The sequence below is a fragment of the Pyrus communis genome, chromosome 7, assembly GCF_041283825.1.
Source record: "Pyrus communis isolate YQ-2024b chromosome 7, ASM4128382v1, whole genome shotgun sequence".
In the NCBI taxonomy this organism is placed as follows: Eukaryota; Viridiplantae; Streptophyta; class Magnoliopsida; order Rosales; family Rosaceae; genus Pyrus; species Pyrus communis.
The window spans coordinates 20,516,221-20,541,019 of NC_142571.1; the positions used below are offsets into that span (position 1 = coordinate 20,516,221).

Below are 24,799 nucleotides of genomic sequence, written 5' to 3' on the forward strand. Positions count from 1 at the left end.
TAAGAAATTTGCATTCACAATTATATTACTTCTTGCTCTGTGTCACACAATGCCTAAAAATGTGCTCCAAAATAAACTAAGATTTTGTGTTGTTCAGTTGACTTTAATTTCATTAGAGTTGAAAAAAAAAAAAGTTCCTATTATTAGTTTGAATCCTTAGGTGCATCTTTACTACTAATCCTTAGTTAATGGCAACACAATTTAATGTATTTTGATTAATCAATATCCTAATCAAGAGTCCAACAATTTAAGGACATAAATCACATTCTTAATAACATGCGAATTTATACAGAAGAATTTCCTCAATAACGAAAAAGTTTTGGGTGCAATCAGTGATATATCTTTATTCTCTATTTTTCTTATATTAATCATATAATGAAAGAGACAGAAAAAGACATGTCCAATTATGCACGAGTCCCCCTTATTACATCTGCGGTCAATTGGAGGCAGGTTTTGTTAAGTCTTTCAAGCCAGCTGGTATCATTCTCTTAGTGCCAACCCTTCAGACTTCAAACACTTTTAGCACTAATTGAATATGTGTTTCTCATGCTTTGAACCTTCAGGTTTACAAGGACATAATCTGCATTTGCCTTGAGATGGGATGATTTTTAGGGCTAGTGGCATAGAGGAAATGACCTTTTTGGAGGGAACTTAACTTTGATCGACAAACTAAAGTCCAAAAAAAGGGTCAGTAGTACTTCTGAAAAGGGTTGGACAGGGTCAGTAGTACTTCTGAAAAGGGTTTTATTCTCCATCACAGGTTGGCATCCTATGCTTTCATAACACCAATCTGATGTTCTCATGTGCACCAAATTTCACCATGTGGCTTTGAAATTTGGTAGAAAATATCTAACTTGCTCCCATGCTTTCTGCCAAATGTCCCCATTGATTGGCACAGTACACAGGACTACCACAGCGTACAGTGAAGATAAGATAAAAGTCGTCAAATTGTTTGTTCTGGTGTTCCCAATTACAGAGGAGATAATATAGAAGTTGGTTTGCTTTTATTACTATTAAGACTGAAGAGGGATGCTAAAATCAGTCGCTTAAGTGTTCGACATTGATATTGGTCATTCCAGTTTTTGCTTTGATTATTTTTTAAGAAGATATAATTAGTTGCGAACGCATATAAAAATAATCATGATCAATCATATTTTACTTTTACTACTACTTAAAAAGAATGCTAGAATCAGTCGCAAACAAGTTCAACCGAAGCATGCTTTGCTTTTAATGCTATCCAAGGGGAATAGTAGGAACAGTCACAAACGCATATAAAATTGATTTTACCCGATCATTCGTTGTGAGTACGCACGCAGAATTGATATGACATTTTCTTACTTTGTGAGTTCAATTAGCAAGACTGATCTTTATAGCAAACTCACATGAAATTGATATAGTCATTCATATTTTGCGAGTTCACGATTCAAATCAATTCACAAGTGCACTTGCGACTGATCCTCTAACATTTTCCTATGCCCAACAGTAATTCTAATAAAAAACAAAAGAGTAGGTGCACTGGGGGCACGCCATCAATTACCATATGTTGGGTATTTCCTATCAATGAGCAGAGCAATAATACGAGAGCAGACCAAACAAAGCAATCCTCTATTAAAAGATGGATGTGACTTATAAGTGCTTTTGGCTTTCCTTTTTCCTCTGAGGACTTTTCTTTCTGTCTTCTCCTTCTCCTCCATTGACCCTTCCCCTTCACTCCCAAAACTGTTACAGCAATGGGGCTGGGATCTGATGAGGCAGAGCCGCCACAACTGCCCTTATTTTCTGCCCCACCATTTCACTCCCATGAGCCTTCAGGCACCCTAACTCCACCACTCCACACCTCAGTCTCAGTCCCATTCCGCTGGGAAGAGCAGCCCGGGAAGCCAAGGCCCTGCACTGCCCTGGCCACCATTCCAAACCCAACCGACTTTTCCCGAAAGTGCTTAGAGCTCCCTCCAAGGCTTCTTCTGGAAGCCAAACTGCTTTCTCCCACAACAGTGTTGGAGGGTCCTTATGTGGGCAGGTCAAAGCTTCAGTCTTCCTCATTCAGGATGGAGTGTTATGGCGGTTTTAGCCCTGAGAGAGGAGGGGAGCTTGGTGCTCTGGTTCTGAGAAGGAAAGGGAAGGAGAGAGGTTGGTTTGACTCATGGGGGAGGAGGGGGAGGAGGGTGTTGAAGGGAAAAAGAGAGGTTGGTGGGGCTAGTTATGTCTTTCCATCTTCTGTGGATGGAGAGAGTGACGGTGGGGGCAGTGTGGGAGGAGAGAGTGGGAGGTTGAAGATGAAGAAGAAGATGACAGGGATTACAAGGGTTGGGAGCTTTTCTAGTCTCTCTCATGCCAAGCCTCATTTCTGGGTAAATATTTCTTTCCTTTACTTGGTTTCTACTTTTAGTTCGCTTTTATATTTTGTATGAGTTCGATGGAGAAAGTAGGAACTCTAGTTGGTTTTAATCCAAAGCCTTGTGAGGGTGCGAGGAGTTGCCCTTTTCGGAAGGCAAATTGATGTAGCTATTTCCTAGAGAAAGAGACAGATTTTTCTGGCATACACCGGGATATTTAGTCGTTAGATCTTGATTGTTGAAGTTTTGGCGCATATCCAGTCCTCTATTCATCCGGTGTAGGCCATACATCGAACGTGGTCGAATTTTCAGAGATGCCCAAAACCTCCCATGTGTGCCCAACTAAGCAGGTCTCTGAGTACGACAACATAGATTGGCTTGTGTAGGGTAGGCAAAGGAATGGAATGAGAATGTGAGGACATGCTACGTTGCTGGTTTGGCCAAGGCCACGAGTGTATGTACTTAAGAAAAAGTCATTACGGCCGGACAGAGATCCACTTCGGATCTTACCGTCCGAAACTCAAGGACTAGGCAATCTGGATCACTCAAATTGAATCTAACGGTCCCAATTAACTCATTTTGCCAGCACACCTCACACAAACCAAGGGCTCTAGACACTAAGGTTTGGAGATGATCCAAATTCGGAACCCTTTCAAAATGCTTTTGTAAGAAGCACTTCTGCTCATAAGCGATTTATCTAGAAGCATTTGGAATTGCTTTCTTCCAAAGTCTTATATAATGATCTTTGCAACAACATTTTTATTATTTCAGCCATGTGTGCATGCATTCTAAAAAGCAGTTCCAAACAGACGCCTAAATTTTCGTTTAGAAATGTTGAAGTTACTTGTATTTGAAGTAAAAATGTCCTTGATATTTGCAGGCAACAATTAAACAGAGCTTGAAGCAGGCGGTTCCATGGAAGAGCAGAAAATTCAAGAAAGATGGGTTTGCGATATGATGATTTAGACTTGCCTATGTGCACCGGTAGAGTGTATCCAAATCAATTACCTGTCAAATGCTCCAGTCCTGTAATATTCTACGTTCTCCATACTCTAGCTAAGACTTAACAAACACGGCGTCGCCCGCGGGGGCTGAAAACCGGGATGGTCCTGAATTGTGGGGGACTTTGTTACGGGTTAGGGTTAAGGGTTTAGGGTTAGTCCCCGTAAGGACATGTAAAATGAAAAAAGGCTGTAAGTGTGTTTGTGTAAAATTTAGCCCTTATTTTACTGTTTTCCATTCATCTCCGGTAGCTTCGACAACGGTAAAGTTCTCTTGCTGGAGAGGTTTCTGTAAATGCTGTTTTCGTAACTGTGTTTTGGTTTAAGTAATGTTTTGATCTCAGTTTCCAACTTGACCAATTGGTTTATGTGCTTTATATCCTGTCAGCAATCTTAGTACATTTTGCCTAATTTTATGTTAATCGGTCTTGCGTGAGCTTCCACGTCTGCGCATCAACACTGAAACGAGACGGAAATGACCAAAATTGTTAACAGATGACTCAGGAGACCAAATTGGCCAAATTTAAAACACGAGAAAAACATGGGGATCAGAAAGGCATCAAAACTGTGAATCTATGTTTTATATCGGGACAAATGAAAAGTTTATACAAGACAATTGAAAGAAAATTGAATTCATGTGCAGCAAGCATAAAGAATAAAATGGAAGCAGGCACTTATATTCGGCATGCATTCATTATGCTTTAAATTGGGCTTCAAATCAACAAGAACAGCAGCAGCTTCGGCTAGTCGAAGTTAATGTGACAAGGAAACCGGTCACATGCTTACAACAAAAAGGATAATATTCAACATGCAGCATCGCTATGTTCTCCACACAAGATTGTCAGGCTTATTTCAATGCTCATGAAAAATGGAAAAAATAAAAAAAGGGCAATCGTTTGCCTGTACCAATGAATCATATCGCCCCTATTTTTTACCTGTCATACCTGCAACCACCTGTGAAAAATACCCAGGTAATTCAGAAATACGAGTGATAGTAAAGAAACAAGATAAAAGATCTTGTTAGAGTGTTGCGACTTGTGAGGGCGCACAATTTCTGGTCAAAAGAATAAGCGGCCATGAAATCTATATTGAAACAAACTTAGGTCCTGTTCTCTCTCCAGATGGATATAGAGTTTTATTTGAGAATAGATCAATATGAACTATAATTGAGCAGATAAATGGACAAAATCCAATCATGACAGAGCAAGTTGAGAGGATCCAATTTTCTATCTTCTTTTCCTATCCTTGTCAAGTTACATGGTCATGGCTGTGTAAGAGCACATAGCCAACCCACTTAGACCTATTGGGAGAGGGCGCAAGTTTTGGAGGTTCATAAGAATTCCATGCAGACCCCCAATCTAACTATGACGATGAAGAACACCATGGACTCTGATAAGATATGAGTTGAGCAGTCACTATATCCAAGTTAGATTAAGTTCAAATCCATAAAGGCATGAACCAACTGTGAACATTTTCTTTATGAACAACATAACACATCCAAGTGCTCTATGTAAAGTGCATAATTGGGCAAAGAATGAATGAAATTTTTAACTAACGTGTCGTTTAACACTCACATCGCTTAAAGCAGGCTGAGGGACTTGCTTAGAAGCTTCAAAGGAATCAAGAATTGGCCTTACTACAGCTGGAAGAAAGAGACCTGAAATTCCATCATAATAACCAGTCAGTTGAATATAGCCATAAGCCCGACAGGAGTGCCCTTGAAACCTTAACAGATACTAATTAGATGCTTCTTAAAATGCTTGATCTATTAACTTGAAAACATTAGGAACCAAATTTGACCTCAGTCTCAACGAGCAACATTGATCATAGTTTCTCGCGAGTAAAATGGATCACTTATCATATTACAAGTTCTATAGGAGGAATAACTTCCCAATCGAAAAATACAATTCTAATCCATTAGGAAATATTTCTTTCACGGAGAATGTAAAAAGTTCCATACGATTATCAAAATGAGTATCCCAACTGCAGAGCCCACAACTGTTTTCTGGCAATGACTGTTCCAGCCTTGGAAGCATATTGTTGTTCTACCAGGCTGAATCTATTGGAGAAAAAGAACTCAAGTCCTAGATTTCCATTCCCAGACAAATGAATGCACACAGCTACAAATATGTAATTCTTTCCGTCACAACAGCATAAGCGTAATCTAAACTTGTAATTCATTAGAGATTAAGGGGGTGTATTCAATTAGGAATTTGAGAGATTTTAATGGATTTATAAATTCATGGATTTTTATTGAGTTTAACTAATTTGTAGAGATTACATGCAAAATTTTGATTCAATTACCTCAAAATCTCATAGGGAGAGGTCAGATTTGTGGATGCTTAAAAAGACTACAAAATTTCTTCAATTCCCTCTGATTCCTCAACTTTTCCAAATTCTTTAAATTCTAATTCTAATTGAATACACCTGGAATGGTATAAACTTCTTTAAAATTCTAATTGAATACACCCGGATTTCTAAGGATTTCTATAGAATTTTAATAAACTATCTTAAAATCTTGATTGAATACACATTGAATTTCAGAGAATCACTTAAAATCCAGATTGAATACCCTTGGATTCATTAAAAGAATTAAAATCCCTCAAAATCCCAATTGAATACACCCCACTAAGATATAACGAAAACTTCAAAATTTCAGCCAAAATATTCGAACTTTGCCTCAGAACATGTATGCCAGGACTGAATTGGAATAAGAGAGCTGTACAAAAGCAAAAACTGCACCTTTACGGCTCAAACATTCAAATCAAAATACAGTGGTGCACACAACATACATTATTTAATCTGAGCATAAAAGCAAAACTCCCCCAAATCGGAAAGTTTGCACACGAAACCAAAACCCAGGTTATGAAAATTTCAATCTGTGCACCAATTTTGGGAATTTGAATCCCATCAATTTGATCCTAAATTTAATAGGGATTTTGCGCGAGAGAGAGAGAGAGAGAGTACCAACGCCGGCGATGAGGCAAGAAGCTGCGACGACAGGCTCCTGAGCGACGAACATCCTGAGCTTCTCCATCACTGCCATCTCTCGGGTGTCTGTGTTTTGGGGTTTTGTGTGAGTGAGGGATCCTCTCCGTCGTCTGAGCAACAACCTAGAAGCTTGAAAGCTGGAACAAAATGGAAGCAGAAACGGATCTGCTTTGCAAACCTGACCCGGGTGCAGGGAGCTGATTCTTAGCGATTCGGGTTCAGTACTTAATTTAGGGCTCAAACTTGGGCTTCTTAAATTAACTTGGGTTGGATAACTTGATTTGGTTCCCACATGGAGACGCAACTTTCCGAGGGGTAATTATTGTTATTGCTCTACAAGTTCGGTCCTGCTATCCTAAGATACTCACTTTGAACACCTGTAAGCAGGGATGGACAAAATACCACGGATATAGGTAATCGCGGTTATCTGCTTATTTAAATTTCATGATTACGGTTATGGGTAACCGTTTAGATAAATAAACGGTTATAACGGTTATGGGTATAACCGTTTATCCGTGAAATTTAAATAAGTGGTCATGGATATTAACCGTGGTTATAAACGAATAACCGTTTACCCATTTATTTTATATATGTAAAATTAACACAAACCATGTTCTTTATCGAACAAAACTTAGATCAATGCTATTGACTATAGAGTATGGTTTATATAGCTAATTATATATATTATGTTAATACTTTACATTATAAGTTAAATAACTCAAGAATATTGTCTTCTAAACAATTTTCGTAACCAAAAATACTTAACAAATATTATATTACCTTCATTGATAACATGGATTAGTAGTAATAATTTTCCCAAAAGATTAGGAAAATAAATAACAATTCCCCTCAGCCCCACTCACTCAATTCAACCCAAGACCTATTCCTCAAACATGTTGCAACTTGCCATTTCAGCTAATCCCTCACTTTTCTTAGCATTGTTACTGTAATTTATATATCCTATATTCCAATTTTGTTTTTTAAAACTAATTTTCTTGCTTTTTCATTCTCTATCAATTTAAAATATCGTCCGTAAATTATTATTTCAATTATTGGAATGATATAAAGACTTAAAAAAATTAAAATATGGAAATGTATGATGAATGTATCTATAACGGTGTTTAATTGTCAAAAAAAAAAAAATTATGACAATTTTTTTTTTTAAATTTTCAATTTGTTAAAAAACATGTAGACGGGTGAAAAATGGGTAATGGTAAAAAAAGAAAAAGATAAATGGGTTAAAAAGGGTAAATGGGTAAACGGGTATTAAACGGTTATGGTTAAATAGGTATGCGGTTATGGGTATGGTTAACCGTTTATAAATGATTATAGGTATGAGTATAACCATTTAGGCAATTACCCAATGGGTAAACAGTTATACAGGTATGAGCATAAACGGTTATGGGTAAATAACCGCGGTTACCTGCCCGCCATAACCGTTGCCCATCCCTACCTGTAAGAACCAAATGCATATTATTTTTTGTCTTCCGCTTAACAAAGTCAAAGTTCGATGCATTCAGATTGCCTCCAAAGTTATAATAAGAGTAAACGATAAGGTTGCTCGAGTTTTAATGTTGAACTTATTATAATATGAATAGATAGGTTATAGGGCTACGTGGCAACGTGACAATCACACGAACTACTTCTCCTCTCCAAAAATTCTTAGATGCTTTGGAGTACCCGGTACTTCATGTGTTTTAACCGTTAAATATTGAGTTTTATATCTTTTAACAAAGATATAACTGTTAAAACATCCGAACTACAAAGTAGTCTTCTATAGCACCGAAGAAAATCCCTCCTCTCTCTTGGATGGCAGACATAACTCTTCATTCAACAGGGACAGGACGGCAAAATTCTCCCTTCAAAATTTATAGCTGAGACGCCATTGACTTCTGAGACTTACAGGATAAGTCTCCTAAACCATCATACCACCAGAGTCAAAAGTGCAAGTGGTCTAACGGTAAATGCGCGAACTACCACTCCCAATAAAACAAAGAAAATGTGAAAGGTTCGGGTTCGATGCTCTGATCTAGTGAGTCTGCTTGACTGTGGTCATGGGTAAGGTGATATTTCCCATAACCTCTTCAAGCCCAGAAGTAGTGGACAACCGTAATTTACTACCAGTTGTTTCCTTTTTAAAGAAAAAAAATAAAGTGCAAAGTCCTGAAAACAAAAGGAAAAATAACCAAGACTTGTGATAATTTACAAACGTTAGGTGGAAGAGTAACCAAATAAAATTCATACAAAATCTCATCCCTCCTCGCAAAGAAACTAACCCAAAACATCGGGGTATATTTACATACGAAATCTACGTAAAACCTGGACGAAATACACAAAGAAACTAACCCAAAACACACATTCCCTTTTGAACAATCATTACAAGAGGCATGAAATGGTCACAACTCAGAACTACTACACAACCTAGAAATGGGGTAACATCCACCCCACAGTCCATCCCAGGAGCAAGCCAGCACCAACGAGACTGAACCCCAATGCAAAAGCAACAGCATAAGTTGCAATGTCGTGCCTGGGTTCGGCCCTCCTTCCTCTTTTACCCTTGGCACCCTTACGCCAGTTCCTCCGCAGTTTCTTGCCTTTGGCTGGCATCCATAGAAGTCCCTCCGGAAAAACAGTGGCACTTGGAGGTTGTTCATTGTTTTTAATCTGGAGGTAAAGACTTTCCAGTTGCAGCAATTGGAACCACTGCTTATAGGCAAAGAGTTGAGAGGCTTGTCGGAAGAAGAGCTTAAAGATGTGCTCCTTCTCGGCATAAGCTTGCTTTGCTGCCTTCTCGGCTTCCCTTGCTCGTGTTTGAGAATGGCAGAGTGCTTCCATTAGCTGAGCTTTTGTAGGCTCACCCTCAGAAAGTTGTTGTATCTCCATTATGTCTCTGCAAGTAGAAATATAACTGATCTGACTGCTAGTCCCAAATTTTTTTTAAGATTGCGTACCAAGTGTGCTCTTAGAAATGAAATCTAAAATCTGAATAATTCTTAAATAACACGAGGACCTGGAATGTCAATCTAATATATAATAACCACCTGAATGACTTTTCGGAGTGCCCTTCTCCAGATGCTTCTCCCTTTCCAGAATCAGGATAGCCATGTGCAGGAGTGGTCATACTGGAAAGACCAGTTGCTTCGGCCTTTGCATCTAAAGATGTCCCCAATATCACATTCCGGTCAGAACATCCAATATCAGCATATGGATGTGTCTTATGATACATTTTCTGAGGTGGGGGAAGGTCGCAGTTCTCAATATGGTTAAGCGACTTCTGAGCAACCAAGGAAGCCAATTCATCTCTGTCTGTTGTCCGCCACCATGGTTCAGCCCTCCCACCTCCAATCCAAGGATAGTCACAACAAAACTCCTTGGGTTGATTGGAAACTGGGCAATCAATGGTATCCATCCCCATTATTTCATATTTTTTCTTCATTTCGTATTGAAGAGGTTCCTGCATGTTCTTACTATATTTCGCACTTACATCTTGCTTTTGGACTTCGTATCCTGTCTTCATACAAACAGCGGGGACTGCATCAGTGAATTCTGCTTTTTGCTGGTGGACCTCGCTAGTTTTGGGTGTTGATTTCACGAACCCAGCTCTCAGTGTTTCCATGTCAGCCTCCAATGCACTTAACTGTTCGTATGTAAAATCTTTTTGGTACCCATAGCTAGGTTGCATTTGCAGCCACCATCTTGTATCCGGGGGTAGACTAGAATATGAAGGATTCCGATTGATAGGCATGAAACCAGTGGCAGGATGATATGGCCCTTCTGCTACATTTGCAGGCCCAGCATCAACCTGCCTAGTTGTCGAAGACGAGGATTGGCAGCAAGCTAACTTGGGAGCTCTTTTGGCATCCTCCTGGACGAAACAACGATTAGCTGTTCTCTGCCACACAGCCCTTGCTTCTGCTGCCGCCATCAGCTTGCTATGCTTTTGTACATTTTACTTTGTAAAAGGAAAATACACTACACATGGTTAACAAAAAATAAAAAATATATCAGAATTTTAATCCAACAGAAAGGGTCGTACTATTTCACTACCGAAATCCCACTAAAGAAGCAACAAGAGAAAAACAAAACAATTATTCGCTCGAAGCATCCAAGATAGGTTCTAAAATTAAGATCAAGATAATGCAGGCTTAGCAAGCCAAAAATAAAACTTTACTATGTTTATCATTACTTCCGACCATGTTTATCATTACTTCAATATATTTGAAAAGTTCACAGTTCATTTGGAGAATGACAACTTCTGGAAGCTGCTGAAAGTCCATGGTGCCACTCGAAGTTCAGTAATGGGACACCGGGTATCATGATTTTACGCACTAGAAGTAGCTGAAATCCTTCATTACCAGAAAAACTATAACATACGCATCAAATTATAAAGCTTGCTATACTTTATATCATGATAAGGTGGTCAACCCAGCCACTTTGACTGGTGACAAATTCTTCCATAAAAAGGATCTTGATTTAAAACCCCGAATCTCCTTACAAGTCATACACAACTATGATCAATGCGGAAATTCCTAGATTCCAACTCCACAACCTACTTCCCTTTCTATCAAGCTCGCTGCGTACGCGCTTGACTTTATGGGAAGCTCACTCGAGGAGAATCACAAACCCCGAACCCTGAACCCCAATCACCATCATTCGTTTTCTTTAAAGCCAATGAGAAACAAATGTTACTCCTTATCACTCATAACATATACAAAACAGAAGTTCAAACGAATCGAAACACCAACACAATCAGAAGAAGAACAGAAACCAATGGATAACATAACTAGCAATTGCACGACAATTCGAAATCACGAAACATTAGAAAGCTTCAAAAACATTGATACCAATTAAAGATGTTGAAAAACCATTACCTCCACTGGATCAGTACAAACATAAAGAAGCTGAATATTCCTTCACCTGTCCTTAATCAGTTAATCCAACCCTTCTTTTATTTCTCTAAGATATCCAAATGCAGATGCCAAAGGGTTCTGAACGACCTTAATAACCCTTACACAGCCGGCAAATAACACTTACCATAATCCTGCCAAATTAAGCACCAAACCCCACTAACTTAATAAAAATATTCACAGACTAGGAATTAGCCAAGTTAACGAGAGCAGTGTGCTCCGCCTCTGCACCCAAGTTCGAATCCCCTCCACGAAGTTTAGCATATATTAAAAAAAAAGAAGAGATACTTCGTAAAAAAATTAAACAAAATGAAAGACTCAGTTATGAAACAGAAAACCAGATTGATAATTTGACCACTATTAATTTATGAGCAAACCCAGATTAGCAAACAAGATGAAAAACAAAACCCAACCAAAAAATCTCTAAAAAAAAAAAAAAAAACAAAAGCACCCACCAATTCAATTCCATCAAACAGAAAGAAGAAGAAAAACAGAGAAGCAGAACAAACCTCTAAGATATTCGTTCAACGAAACGAACCGTTTTGTGGTTGTAAAGTGGGAAAATCAGACAGGGAATCTAAGAGGAAGCGAGAAGAAGATGACCCATGTCAGAGAAGAGCTTTTGTTTTCAGTTATCATTTTCCTCCTTTTACGTTGTCGGTTTGCAGTTTTGCACAGCCACGCCACGCTTGCTCTCGCGACATCTACGACGCCGTTTTGGGGATACCAGCATTGTTTTTGTCATGTGGGCCCATGTTTCATAATTTGGGTTTGAATACTGATATTCACTCCAAGATGAGGGTGGAGGATGGGTCCATCCATATATGACGTAGGATAGGATTTGGCTGACTTGACCATTTGGAGTGTTGTTTTGTCGTGTTTTTGGAGGGAACATTGTCACGTGGCAAGGCAAAATGGTATGGGTGGGGCGGAACCGTGGGAGAATTAAAGCGTCTGGTATTTAAGTAGGTACTCAACGGTTGTTAAATGAGTAAAAATTAAATACTTTTAGATTTATTAAAAGTATTAAAATTTCTTAAAATCTTAATTAAATACATTCCTTAAATACTGGTATGTGGATTTTAGGTCTAGCGCAGCACGATCAATTTTTTTTTTTTTTTTTGCTATGGAAAAGCATGATCGCATCGTGCGTTTTCATCCTCCCCTCTCATGCTGTAGATTTTAGTTTTTTGTGGCAGTTTTTTTTGTGTGGTTTCAGTTTTGACGCCATTTTTTATTTTTTTAGTGTTTTATGTTATTATCTAAAACAAATTAAAATAAATGTGTTTACGGAAATACCCTTGGTATTATATTATTTTTTTTATGGGTAGTTGTAAATTTTTATTTTGTTTCAGGGGCTTTTATGTCCAATTATTTTTGGTGAAGCCTTGAGACACTAAAACTTACTTCGAGCTTTCTAATATTAAAGATATACTGTAAAATATATTATTTTTTCATTAATCTCATAGCAAATGAAATAATGTTTGAATACTTGATACTTAAAAAATTCCTCGTGGGTGAGGGGCTCGCCCAAATTAACCAACAAACCCTTTCAGCTTCTTCTAAGCAATAGATATACACTTAATGGAACGAAATTTAGAGGTGAAATTTGTTCAATCACTTTACTTATTATAATTAGATGAGTATTCATTCAACAACAATAAATAAAATAGTCAAATTGACTTCACTTGAGGATGATGACAAAAAACATTCACCAAATTTAGCATCTAGAGTGGCCCCCATGATCAATTGAGAGAGTGACTCCATTTTGGGGCATATGAGGTGGACCCCAAGTGTGTAAGAGCTAAGGTTTTAGTTTGAATTAGTCATCAAGATCTGGATTTAGCCTGCTCTGATATGTAAAGCCGTGCTACCGTTTATGTGATGCTATCATAGTTGTTGATGTGGGTTGGATATACTGCACAACTTATAATCATCAATGACCGTGTTAGTTGATGAGCGCAAATTGTATTCTTATTTTATCCTGAAAATTACATTTACTTGTGATATATTGAATTTAAATGTAAGGAATTATATGTCATTTGTATTTTTATGGTTAAAATAACATGATGAAGAAATATATCATAACTCTTTGATCTTTAAAGCTAGTCAAGTGAGTCTGATACTTATTTAAAATGGTCATTTATCTAGTGCTCTAACTATTTAACCATTTGTGCATTTGAGATATTAAAAGCCAAGACCCCCATGTGCTAATTGATTTCAATGTGAATTGGAAGCATGATGAGAAATATAGAAGAATATGTGGCCATAAAGCTCACGAAAGGTTGCTCTTATTGTTTCATCTACATAGAAGAGAAACTAAAAAAAAAAGGAAAACTGCTGCTATCTTATTAATTTCTAAGGAGCAATCAACAACAAGTAAAAGCAATAAATCAATGTTAAGTATTCGTCGGTTATGGAAAAGAAAAGAAGGAAGAAGAAGAGGGAAGACAGAAAAAAAAAAAAAAAAACGGCTGGGAGTTTTGTTTTGGTATTAAGGTATCAGTAATGGGGCCAAACATTAATGAGGATTCAAGAAAAGTACACAGAGAAGCAATCAGATGATTCAAAAGGAAAAAAGGGAAGGGTGAACAAGAAAAGAGAAGTGTAGTGCGGCAAAGCAAAAGATTTTCAGGCTTTTCTAAACTTAGTTTTCTTTTAATGAATTCAATAATATTTCCGATTATGTTCCGGAACTAATTTCTTTTCGCTAGGGCTACGATGTAGCCTAACTATGAATCTTAATTTCTCAGTTTAATTATTTATGAAGTTTCATTCACTTTGAGTACCATTTTGCTATGCTTATGAGCTTGATTTTAATATTGGTGATTGGCCACCACTTTGGTTTGGGTTGAGTGTATTTGATGTGAGTTAACGCAGATGCCATGTTGTTAATTCGGTTTTAGCGTCTTGCAAATGGTACCATGAATTCCTTGATGTAGATGCCATACACTAGGTTTCATGCAGCCTCTTAAGTAGTTCTCAAATCGTTAATGAACTCGTGTGTGTTTAGTAATCTAGATGCCATAGATTGTTAGCACATATGAGTATACATAGTAATCTAGATGCCATGGATACTATATGAATTAAAGGAACTAGACCGTCAATTTGGATGATTACTCATTAATAATTAGCTATAGGAATTAAGTTGGATTGGTTATGGTGAATCGGATACTCTAGTGTCTTTCAAAATTGATTTATAATTTGATTTCTTTGTTGTTCTTGTCATTTATTTAAGTTCATTTGATTTTTGTTAACGTTTACAATTTCAAAGTTCTTTCTCAAATCATCAATTTTTCCATTTCAATTCAAGTGCAATACAAATTAAGTTAGATAATTAGAATTATTTCAATCTTAGTTGGAAAGATCTTGTGCTTGCCTACCATACTATTTTACGATTCGTACACTTGCGAGCAATAAAGTTTGAACTTAATTTGGTTGATTTCGGTTAATCTAATTTTGGCAACAAGTTTTTGGCACCGTCGACGAAGATTGAATTAGTTCTATTTCTAGCTTATTTTCATTGTTATTTGTGTTAATTTTAATTTTTGTTTTTGCTTTCTTTTCTTTTTAGGTACTTTTGAGGTTTATGCACGGTCGCCGTTCTCGAAGTCTAGAGCTTGTACCGTATGATTCATAAATTGAGAGAACCTTTCCACAACTATGGAGAGCGCACACAAAGCCACAAGGACCAACTGAGGAAATGGCTCTCCCTAATTTGAATGAGAACCGAATGTTGATGGAGTATTCCACTCCTACGGTGACAACCTCTCCTTCATGCATCGTTTGTCTGCAAATCGCTGCTAACAATTTCGAGTTGAAGCCATCATTTATTCAAATGATGCCATCATTTTATGGCTTGTCAACCGAAGATCCCAATTTGCATATCAATGAGTTTCTTGAGATTTGTGACACTTTCAAGGTCCATAATGTGACAGATGAAGCCGTTAAATTGCATTTGTTCCCTTTTTCATTGAAGATAAGGTAAATACTTGGCTCCAATCCTTTCCACCCAACTCGATCACAACTTGGAATGACTTGGCAAGCAAATTTTTGCAAAAATTCTTCCCTCCTTCCAAGACTGCTAAGTTGAGGAACGACATAATGACTTTTGCTCAATTCCATGGCGAGCCCTTTTATGAGAGTTGGGAGCGATTTAGAGATTTGTTGTTGAGTGCCCACACCATGGTCTACTAGAATGGCTGCAACTTCAGAATTTCTATCAAGGTTTAAGCACTGATAACAAGAGGATGATAGATGCTGCTAGTGTGGGTGCTCTAATGACAAAGACCGTTGACGAAGCTTCTGCATTATTCAATACGTTGGCGGTTAATTCTCAAAGTTGGGGTACCGATAGAGAATTACTGAAGAAGGCCGGAGTGCATAAGATTGATGCCATGTCGGCTATGGCTGCACAAATTTCTAGTTTAAATAAAAAGTTCGATAATTTGATGATTGTTAAATTTGTGAAATCATTTGATGTTGTTTGTGAAATTTGTGCAGTTATACATTCTAGCATCGAGTGTCCCATAAGCAGTTCTTTTCCGGAGTTTATTCAAGAACAATCCAATCAAGTGAACAACTTCAATCGCCAACCGTTTGATCCATTTTCAGACAAATATAATCTTGGTTGGCGTCATCATCCAAATTTTGCTTGGAAGAACAATCAACCGAGTCATGTGAACCCACCTATACCATTCTAGAACAATGAAGCCAAAAAGAATTCCATGGAAGATATGATGGCTCAGTTAGCTCAAACTACCAACACTATTGCTTAGAACACCAACAATTTCATGCAAGCAACTCAGACTTCTCTACAAAATCAACAAGCATCCATATACAAGCTAGAGGAGTAGGTTGGTCAAATTGCCAATGCAATGGTTGAGAGAGAGAAGGGCAAATTTCCAAGTCAAATTGAGATCAATCCCAAAAACCAAGAGCAAGTCAAGGCCATCACACTTCGGAGTGGGAAAATTGTAGAGAAAAAGAGTGAAGAAAAAGTGGACCCGGTTGAAAAGTTGGTAACTGGCATCACTGAACCGCAAGAGGAAGAGCGAATACACGAGAAAAAAGTTTCTCCATCTATTATGTATCCTTAACGGTTACAAAAGGCTAAGAAAGATCAACACTTTTCTAACATTTTTGGATTGTTTAAAAAAGTGCATATTAACATTCCTTTGCTTGATGTAGTAAAACAAATCCCAAGCTAAGCAAAATTTTTGAAGGACGTTTGCACCAAGAAGAGGAGATTCGCTAAACATGAGACGGTGATGTTATCTGAAGAATGTAGTGCGGTGCTACAAAAGAAATTGCCACCTAAGTTGAAAGATCCAGGGAGTTTCACTATTCCTTGCACGATTGGAAATACTTATTTTGATAAATCTTTGTGTGATTTGGGTGCAAGTATTAATCTAATGCCTCTCTCTATCTTTAAACAATTAGGTTTGGGAGAGATGAAACCAACATCGTTTTGTTTGCAACTTGCGGATTGATCTATCACATACCCAAGAAGAATTATTGAAGATGTGTTGGTTCGAGTTGACAAGTTAATTCTCCCTGTAGATTTTGTGGTTCCTGATATGGAAGAAGTTCGTGAAATTTAGATTATCCTAGGTTGGCCATTCTTGGCCACTGCGGATACTGTAATTGAAGTTCGAAGGGGCCTAGTCACATTGCGAGTACAAGGAGAGCATGTGGTGTTTAAAGTTTTTGAAGCTGTTAAGTGTTAGAATGAGGCGAAGTGTTTTGAAGTCAATGTTTTGAACAAGGAGGTGAATGTGGATGTCAAATCTGATGCCACCAATTTTGCACCTCTTCTCACTGATCCTGCTTAAACCGTTTCGTAGTCTAGATGAAGACTATAAATTTAACGCTTTTGGGAGGCAACCCAAATTTTCTTTTCCGTTATTTTTCCTTTGTTTCCTTTTATTTTCTGTCATTTTATTTAGTTTTGAATTTTGTTTCTCTCTTGCTCGGCTACTGATCCTTTCCTTTTACCCTTTGTTTTTGTAGGTTCATGTTGCTGCCATCCAATAGAAGTTAGAACTCTGAAACATCGAAGTTTGGGGGTGATGATTTCTTTGGAAATTGCATTTACAAGTTGGAACACAAGGACTGCCATGTGGTGCATAAATTAGGGAAGTGTCTTACTCCCAATGCTTTTCCTCGTTCATGTTATTTTTTTCTTTCTTTATTTCATGTGTTGAAAGACATTAGGGACAATGTCTAGTTTAAGTTGGGGGGTGAGGATAAAGAAAGAAATATATATATATATTTTTTCATATCTTTCAACAAGAATTGCGTTGTCTTTATGTTGCTTTGCCAATTTTGAGTTAGGTTGTTTTATCACTTTAGTTTTCTTTGTTCTTAGTGCTTTAAAAAAAACACACCAAAAATTTGAAAATTTGAAAGAAAAAAAATCAGAAAAATTGAAAATTCAAAAACATTTTCCTATTTTCTTTATTGTTTTGCATTAGGTTTTTGTTAGTTTCTCGACCCAATGATATGATTGGTTGAATGCGAAACATGGTGATCGAGAAATTAGTAGGCACGTCTTATGTGAATTTCCTTATTCTCTTGTTAGTTTGTTCATGTCCAATCATCCTTGAAACACAAATGCACATAGTCTTGTTGATGTGAAACTAGCATGATTTAACGCTTCATATGTGAATTTAGTGACCAAATATGAACCTTGTGAGTTTTTGAGCCTAATATGATTGAACTACCATGCATCAATCACATTTATTCTCATGCTATGATCTCATTCTTACATGAATCTCTAGAACTTGCCTTATACCTCTCGATTCATTCATCAATTCATGTAATAACTTGGAAAGGATATAGGCCATTTTTGGATCATTTGAGCCTTTCATGCCTACCTTATAAGCTATTTTTATCGCTAGTAGCCCTTTGAGCCTTAAAATAAACCTTTTCTTTGTTAACCACATCTCCCTACCATGCTCCGATATTGGAGTTGAGCCTTTATGCATATACCAATCCTTTATTGTTTTGAGAAAATATTACAGAGGTTATGTTTTTGGGGTTTTGATTATATATATATATATATATATATATATATATATATAGAGGAATTGGATGGAGAGTCTATGCTACATTGTAAGCAAGAATGAAAAAAGAAAAAGAAAATTGGAGTTCTATGGTGTTGCAATGTGTTATGTACAAGCATACTTGTATTCTTAATGTTCATTGTTATCATATGTAGAAAGCTTGAGTACGATTGCATAAGTTGGAGGGATAGCTTGTGATGCAAATTTCATATTTTTCAGTCGAAATTGAGATGGGGTGCTACTATTTTTGGCTTGCTCTAATGTATACTTTCTCAAAATTTTTGAATTCCATATCCATTCTTTTAATAGGCAATAACCCTTAGCCCCATTACAACCTGACAAAAGACCTTTTGATCCAAGGAATTACTTGATACCGAGCTAGGTTGATAAGCAAGCATATAGAGGTATGTTTAATGAGATCATTTGAGTGAAATACATAATCCAAAAATATGTGTGACTGAGTGTATGCCTTGTGAGAAGCTCACGAGTTTGCATATGATGATTTTAAAAAGCTTGGAATTGCATTGGCATGGCTATTATACACACTACACCTCAAGGATGATTGAAAGGTTTCGGATAACACTTGGAATATGGTTGATTCACTTGCTTTGTGCTTATGAAAATTCTTGATTATTATGAACTCTTGATTGAGATTCTTTGAGGTCATAGAAGGAAGCTAACATTTTCCATGCTATTACTTTTCATGTTTTTCATTCTTTTGCTCAGGGACTAGCAAAATGTAAGTTTGGGGTATTTGATGAGCACAAATTGTATACTTATTTTATCCCGAAAATTACATTTACTTGTGATATATTGAATTTAAATATAAGGAAGTACATGTCATTTGTATTTTTATGGCTAAAATAACATGATGGAGAAATATATCATAACTCTTTGATCTTTAAATTTAAAGCTAGTCAAGTGAGTCTGGTACTTATTTTAAATGGTCATCTAGTGCTCCAACTATTTAACCATTTGTGCATTTGAAATATTAAAAGCCAAGACCACCATGTGCTAATTGACTTCAATGTGAATTGGATGCAGGATGAGAAATATAGAAGAACATGTGGCCATAAAGCTCACAAAAGTTTGCTCTTATCATTTCATCTGGATAGAAGAGAAAAAAAAAGGAATACTGCTGCTATCTTATTGATTTCTAAGGAGTAATCAACAACAAGTAAAAGCAATGAATTGATGTTAAGTATTCGTCGGTTATGGAGAAGAAAAGAAGGAAGAAGAAGAGGGAAGACAAAGAAAAAAAAATGGCTAGGAGTTTTGTTTTGGTATTAAGGTATCAGTAATGGGGCTAGACATTAATGAGGATTCAAGAAAGGAAGTACACGAATAAGCAATCAGATGCTTCAAAAGGAAAAAAGAGAAGGCTGAACAAGAACAGAGAAGTGTAGCGCGGCAAAGCAAGAGATTTCCAGGCTTTTCTAAACTTAGTTTTCTTTTAATGAATTCAATAATATTTCCGATTATGTTCCGGAACTAACTATGAATTCTTAATTTCTCAGTTTAATTATTTATGAAGTTTCATTCACTTTGAGTATCATTTTGCTATGCTTATAAGCTTGATTTTAATCTTGGTGATTGGCCACCACTTTGGTTTGAGTTGAGTGTATTTGATGCGAGTTAAAGCAGATGCCATGTTGTTAATTCGGTTTTAGCGTCTTGCAAATGGTACCATGAATTCCTTGATGTAGATGCCATACACTAGGTTTCATGTAGTTTCTTAAGTAGTTCTCAAATCGTTAATGAACTCGTGTGTGTTTAGTAATCTAGATGCCATAGATTGTTAGCACATATGAGTATACATTGTAATCTAGATGCCATGAATACTATATGAATTAGAGGAACTAGATCGTCAATTTGGATGATTACTCATTAATAATTAGCTGTAGGAATTGAGTTGGATTGGTTATGGTGAATCAGATGCTCTAGTGTTTTTCGAAATTGATTTATAATTTGATTTCTTTGTTGTTCTTGTCATTTATTTAAGTTCATTTGATTTTTGTTAATGTTTACAGTTTCAAAGTTCTTTCTCAAATTATCAATTTTTCCATTCCAATTCAAGTGCAATACAAATTAAGTAAGATAATTAGAATTATTTCAATCTTAGTTGGAACGATCTTGTGCTTGTCTACTATACTACTTTACGATTCGTACACTTGCAAGCAATAAAATTTAGACTTAATTGGGTTGATTTCGATTAATCTAATTTTGACAACATTAGTGTCACGCATGACTAATGCTAGTATAATTTATGTAAAAAATTGTATATGATTCGTTTTTACTTGAATCGAGTGATCATTAAGATAGCCAAGAGTATTTAGCGTGTGCCCTCCCATTGTTTTGTGCGACTTGACGCATATCCAACTAATCTAAAGTTGAATGTTCACATTTTGACATGTATCAAAGTCAGCTTATAATAACGCTTTAGCATATCTCACATCAAAGAATAAAAGTACAACACAAGTGTTAGAAGATTTTAGAGTTAATTTACCTATTATTAATTTTTTTTTAAACAAACAAAGTTATGTACACCAAGAGATGAAAGAATGGACCAAACTTTATACTGGGCTAAGCCATAATATTATGTTCAAATTTGCATTTGATCAGGAGTCTAAGACCTCTCATTTACAATTAAAAAAAATACATGTAAATAAAAAAAAATACCACTAAATTGAAATACTAAACAATTTAATTTACCTATTATTAAATTTAATACTCACATTCTATTATTGGCGTCACGACCAATACAGATCATCAGGGTCCGCCCATTGATTTATGGGCAAACATGGACAACGTACAAGGTTAATTAATTTAAAAATGTGTCTCGTAAGTGCCTAATTGATGGGAATACTGCATAGAAGCATTCTTGTGGTAAAAGTTACCACCAAAAGCAGACTAGATTAAATTAATAGATTAGACATTATAGAATTAGATTAGAGAGAGACCGCAATCCTTTAACTTCTAATGGAATATTTATTTACTTTTTGACTTTTTCGTATTGAGTACTGTTAATAAGATTAAATTTGTAAATTAAATTAACAAATTAAATAAAATGTCAGTAATAGAAAATGAACACATTTATCAACAGTTAAATAATAATCTAATTATCAATTTTTATATTATTTATAAAATTTAATCTTCTTAACATTACTCTTTTGTATTTGCTTGCAATTATTTTTATGTGCCACTTCATAGAGCTCTGGAGTGCCACGTGTTATTTTGTGCTGTCTTTTCTGCCCACTGCAATTCAGACTCCAGATCACAGGGAATATCGAATTGTCATTCCAGACCTTGACATTTCCTTTTCCCTGCATTTTCAGTAAAAAACTTTCAACCACCCGATCAAGAAGGAGGGGAATTGTCTGTCTTCTCATTTTCATACTTTTTTTCATATCCTCCTGTGATGTATGATCAATGTTAAATTACATCAACATTTTATATTATTTTTTTTATAGAAATAATAAAACAAAAAGTAATAGGAATATAAAATATTGACGTGGTTTAACCGTGACCACACAAACAGAATGACATGAAGAGAGTATGGAAATAGGAGGGTAGACAATCCGACGGAGATCAAGAAACGGTAAATTTGATTGAGGGGAGGTGCCATATAGGCAACTTCTAACTAGCCACTTAGTACTATGATATAGTAGTATTCCTTTTCATTTTTAAGGAAGATGTTTTAGGTTTGGTTCTCTCTAAATACACATTTAAAGTTTAAACTACATTATTCTAGTGCATTGTGAGACTTAGCCCCATCTCCTCCAACCTTAATATAGATAATATCGTTTGTTCAAAAAAAAAAAAAAAAAAAAAAAAAAAACTAACCATAACTGTGAGTTTTAAATGGGCGGTTACCCACATACTTTGATATTTTTCCCATCGCTAAGTGCTACATACACCAAATTTGTGCACCAAACAAGGTGACACATACAACATCATATAAATTTCATAAAAATTATTAATAAAGTTCCAATGTATAAATTTGATTGGTTACACATTATTTAGGGCACAAATTTACTGTGCCTAACGTTATTCTTCGATGAACTTATTGCTGCTGCTAGAGCAAATCCAAATTTCATTTTACTTTATAAAATTCTCCACACCAATCATTACATACAATAGCTCTGTGAAGCAGTTTTCAGAATTATATATGCACATGAAATGGAAGTAAAATAAAAAATAAATTGTACAGTTAAATTTGGAACTCTTCCTGGTGCCTTAACTCGACAGAGATCCAGCAGAGCAGCGGGAAGAGATCGAAAACACTCGAAAAGGCCTTGATCGCTCGGCCATGCCATCCTTCCGACCAATGTTGCCCGATAAGATTGTTTTCTCCTCCATTTAGGCTCATAAGCGAAAAAAAAAACAGAAAAAATTTCTATCAGGTTCTTTTCGATTCCCCTGGTCCTCCTGGCAGTCACCTTCGAGCTAGCGAGAGAGTTGAGCCTCATAATTCCCCTTGCGTATAAGCGGTAGGGATCCAAAAACGTTCACAGCATTGAGTATAGAATGCGCTAGTCACAAGCAACACTCAAGGAATGTTGGGGAGTATCGCAAAGTTTGGTGCTTTCTGCAGTCATATTGTTCATGAATGATTTCCCACGAGTTCAAACATAACTTATAATCAACTTCATCACGTCTTATTAGAAATGTATTTTGCATTTCATTAATCACAATAAGATTACATTTGAGTATATATACATGTAAGCCAAGTCTAACAAACTGTCCTAACTCAGTCCAACAATGACTAACTGTCCTAACAAAACTGTAGCAATTACTTAGTCTCTAACTTTTATCTCTTGAGGAGATATTTACACTTTCATCCTTAATAGCCCCCCTCAATCTAAACGGAGGTACCTGAAGAGAGAGTTTGTGTCTGAGAAGGGTAAATCTTGACTTGGACAGAGATTTGGTACAAATATCTGCAACTTGATCTTGTGTACACACAAATTTGACAGCAAGTTGCTTGGCTAACACTTTCTTCCTTATGTAATGATAATCTATTTCAACATGCTTCGTGCGAGCATGAAAAATAGGATTCTTCGCCAAAGAAATGGTAGAGATATTATCACACCACAACTGAGGAGAACAAGGAAGAGAATAGCCAATATCAACTAAAAGCTTGGAAATCTAGGACAACTTTGCGGCAGTATTAGCAAGGGACATGTATTCCGCTTTAGTGGATGATCTTGCCACAGTTGGTTGCTTTTTAGCACTCCAACTGATAATGGAACTCCCGTGGAAAATACAGAAACCACCAGTGGATTGCCTGTCTAAAGAGCATTATACCCAGTCAGCATCAGAGAATGCTTGAATTGCCAAAGGAACAGAGCTTTTAGAGAACCATAAACCCATATCAATAGAACCTTTTAAGTACCGAAGGATCGTTTTAACAGCTTGAAAATGAGAGACTAGGGGACTATGCATGTATTGACAAACAAGATTAACATCAAAACTCAAATCAGGTTGAGTCCAAGTGAGATATTGTAAGGCACCTACCAAGGACCTGTATTCTGTAACATTGTTAAGACGTAGAGACTTATGATCAAGCTTTTTTGTACTAAGGGGTGTTGAATAGGGTTTTGCTCCATCCATGTGAGACTTTGACAAAAGATCAAGAATGTATTTGGTCTGATTAATAAAGATCCCAGATGATGATCTCTTGACCTCAATGCCTAGGAAATAATGCAAAGGACCAAGATCTTTAACAGGGAACAAACTACTCAATTGTGTAATCACCTTTTGACATTCTGCAGAAGAGGGTCCAGTGACTAAAATTTCATCTACATAGACCAGTTTGAAGACCAAATGCGGAACCCTTTTGATAAACAGGGAATGATCATTTTAGGAACCAATAAACCCCAAAGAAACCAGAGCACCATTCAATTTTTCATACCAAGCTCGAGGAGCTTGTTTCAAACCATAGAGAGACTTGTGAAGATGACAAACATGATTCGGCTTGGATGAATCCTCAAAACCAGGAGGTTGTTGCATAAAGACAGATTCTGTAAGTGTACCATGCAGAAAAGCATTGCAAACATCAAGTTGGTTAAGAAACTAATCAAATTGACAAGCAAGAGTGATAAGTAGTCGAATGGTAACTGGTTGTGCCACTGGACTAAAAGTCTCAGAATAGTCCAAGCCCTTTTGTTGATTGAAACCTTTAGCAACTAATTGGCCCTTGTATCTATCAATAGACCCATTTGGCTTTCTTTTGATTCTGAATACCCACTTGCAGTCGACAATATTATGAGATGATGTGGAGGGAACTAAAGACCATGTACTTGTGCTGAGAAGAGCATTATATTCCTCTTCCATTGCTTGGTGCCAGTGAGGATGTTTAGACGCTTGCAAATATGTGTGAAGAGTATAATATGAAGAAATATGATCTGAAAGCGGATGCTTTGTGGCTGTGAAAGCCTTGGGTTTGAATATCTTAGACTTTGATCTTGTCTACATTGGGTGATGATTAGAGGGAA

The 24,799-nt window shown here is 36.6% G+C and overlaps 3 protein-coding genes and 1 pseudogene across 4 annotated transcripts; 2 read left to right on the forward strand and 2 right to left on the reverse strand.

Moving 5' to 3' along the window:
• The first annotated feature begins 1,535 nt into the window (after nt 1-1,535).
• LOC137734645 (uncharacterized protein At4g00950) lies at nt 1,536-3,688 on the forward strand. The gene is made up of 2 exons (XM_068473898.2): nt 1,536-2,351; nt 3,217-3,688. The coding sequence occupies exons 1-2, from the start codon at nt 1,731-1,733 to the stop codon at nt 3,292-3,294; spliced, it is 699 nt and encodes a 232-aa protein (XP_068329999.2). The 5' UTR covers nt 1,536-1,730; the 3' UTR covers nt 3,295-3,688.
• A 305-nt stretch (nt 3,689-3,993) lies between these two features.
• On the reverse strand, nt 3,994-6,557 carry LOC137734646 (uncharacterized). Its single transcript, XM_068473899.2, has 3 exons — nt 6,305-6,557; nt 4,912-4,994; nt 3,994-4,291 (listed from the first exon to the last, which is right to left on the reverse strand). Exons 1-3 carry the CDS (start codon nt 6,381-6,383, stop codon nt 4,262-4,264), a joined length of 192 nt encoding a protein of 63 aa, XP_068330000.1. The 5' UTR covers nt 6,384-6,557; the 3' UTR covers nt 3,994-4,261.
• A 1,935-nt stretch (nt 6,558-8,492) lies between these two features.
• On the reverse strand, nt 8,493-11,937 carry LOC137734466 (uncharacterized). 2 transcript variants are annotated; one of them, XM_068473728.2, is made up of 4 exons: nt 11,745-11,882; nt 11,200-11,369; nt 9,370-10,300; nt 8,493-9,218 (listed from the first exon to the last, which is right to left on the reverse strand). In XM_068473728.2, exons 3-4 carry the CDS (start codon nt 10,251-10,253, stop codon nt 8,750-8,752), a joined length of 1,353 nt encoding a protein of 450 aa, XP_068329829.2. In that variant the 5' UTR covers nt 10,254-10,300; nt 11,200-11,369; nt 11,745-11,882; the 3' UTR covers nt 8,493-8,749. The 2 variants fall into 2 exon arrangements, with proteins under 2 accessions (XP_068329829.2, XP_068329828.2); XM_068473727.2 differs by lacking the exon at nt 11,200-11,369 and having other exon boundaries at nt 11,745-11,937.
• A 3,548-nt stretch (nt 11,938-15,485) lies between these two features.
• On the forward strand, nt 15,486-16,964 carry LOC148695872 (uncharacterized; annotated as a pseudogene).
• The last annotated feature ends 7,835 nt before the right edge of the window (nt 16,965-24,799 follow it).

Coding starts and splice junctions, on each gene's coding strand:
- LOC137734646 (XM_068473899.2), bottom strand. CDS start 6,383: ATGGCAGTGATGGAGAAGCTCAGGATGTTCGTCGCTCAGGAGCCTGTC. Junction 4,995..6,304: donor TTGCCTCATCGCCGGCGTTG/GTACTCTCTCTC, acceptor ATGGAATTTCAG/GTCTCTTTCTTCCAGCTGTA. Junction 4,292..4,911: donor CTCAGCCTGCTTTAAGCGAT/GTGAGTGTTAAA, acceptor TATTTTTCACAG/GTGGTTGCAGGTATGACAGG.
- LOC137734466 (XM_068473727.2), bottom strand. CDS start 10,253: ATGGCGGCAGCAGAAGCAAGGGCTGTGTGGCAGAGAACAGCTAATCGT. Junction 9,219..9,369: donor CACTCCGAAAAGTCATTCAG/GTGGTTATTATA, acceptor TTCTACTTGCAG/AGACATAATGGAGATACAAC.
- LOC137734645 (XM_068473898.2), top strand. CDS start 1,731: ATGGGGCTGGGATCTGATGAGGCAGAGCCGCCACAACTGCCCTTATTT. Junction 2,352..3,216: donor ATGCCAAGCCTCATTTCTGG/GTAAATATTTCT, acceptor TGATATTTGCAG/GCAACAATTAAACAGAGCTT.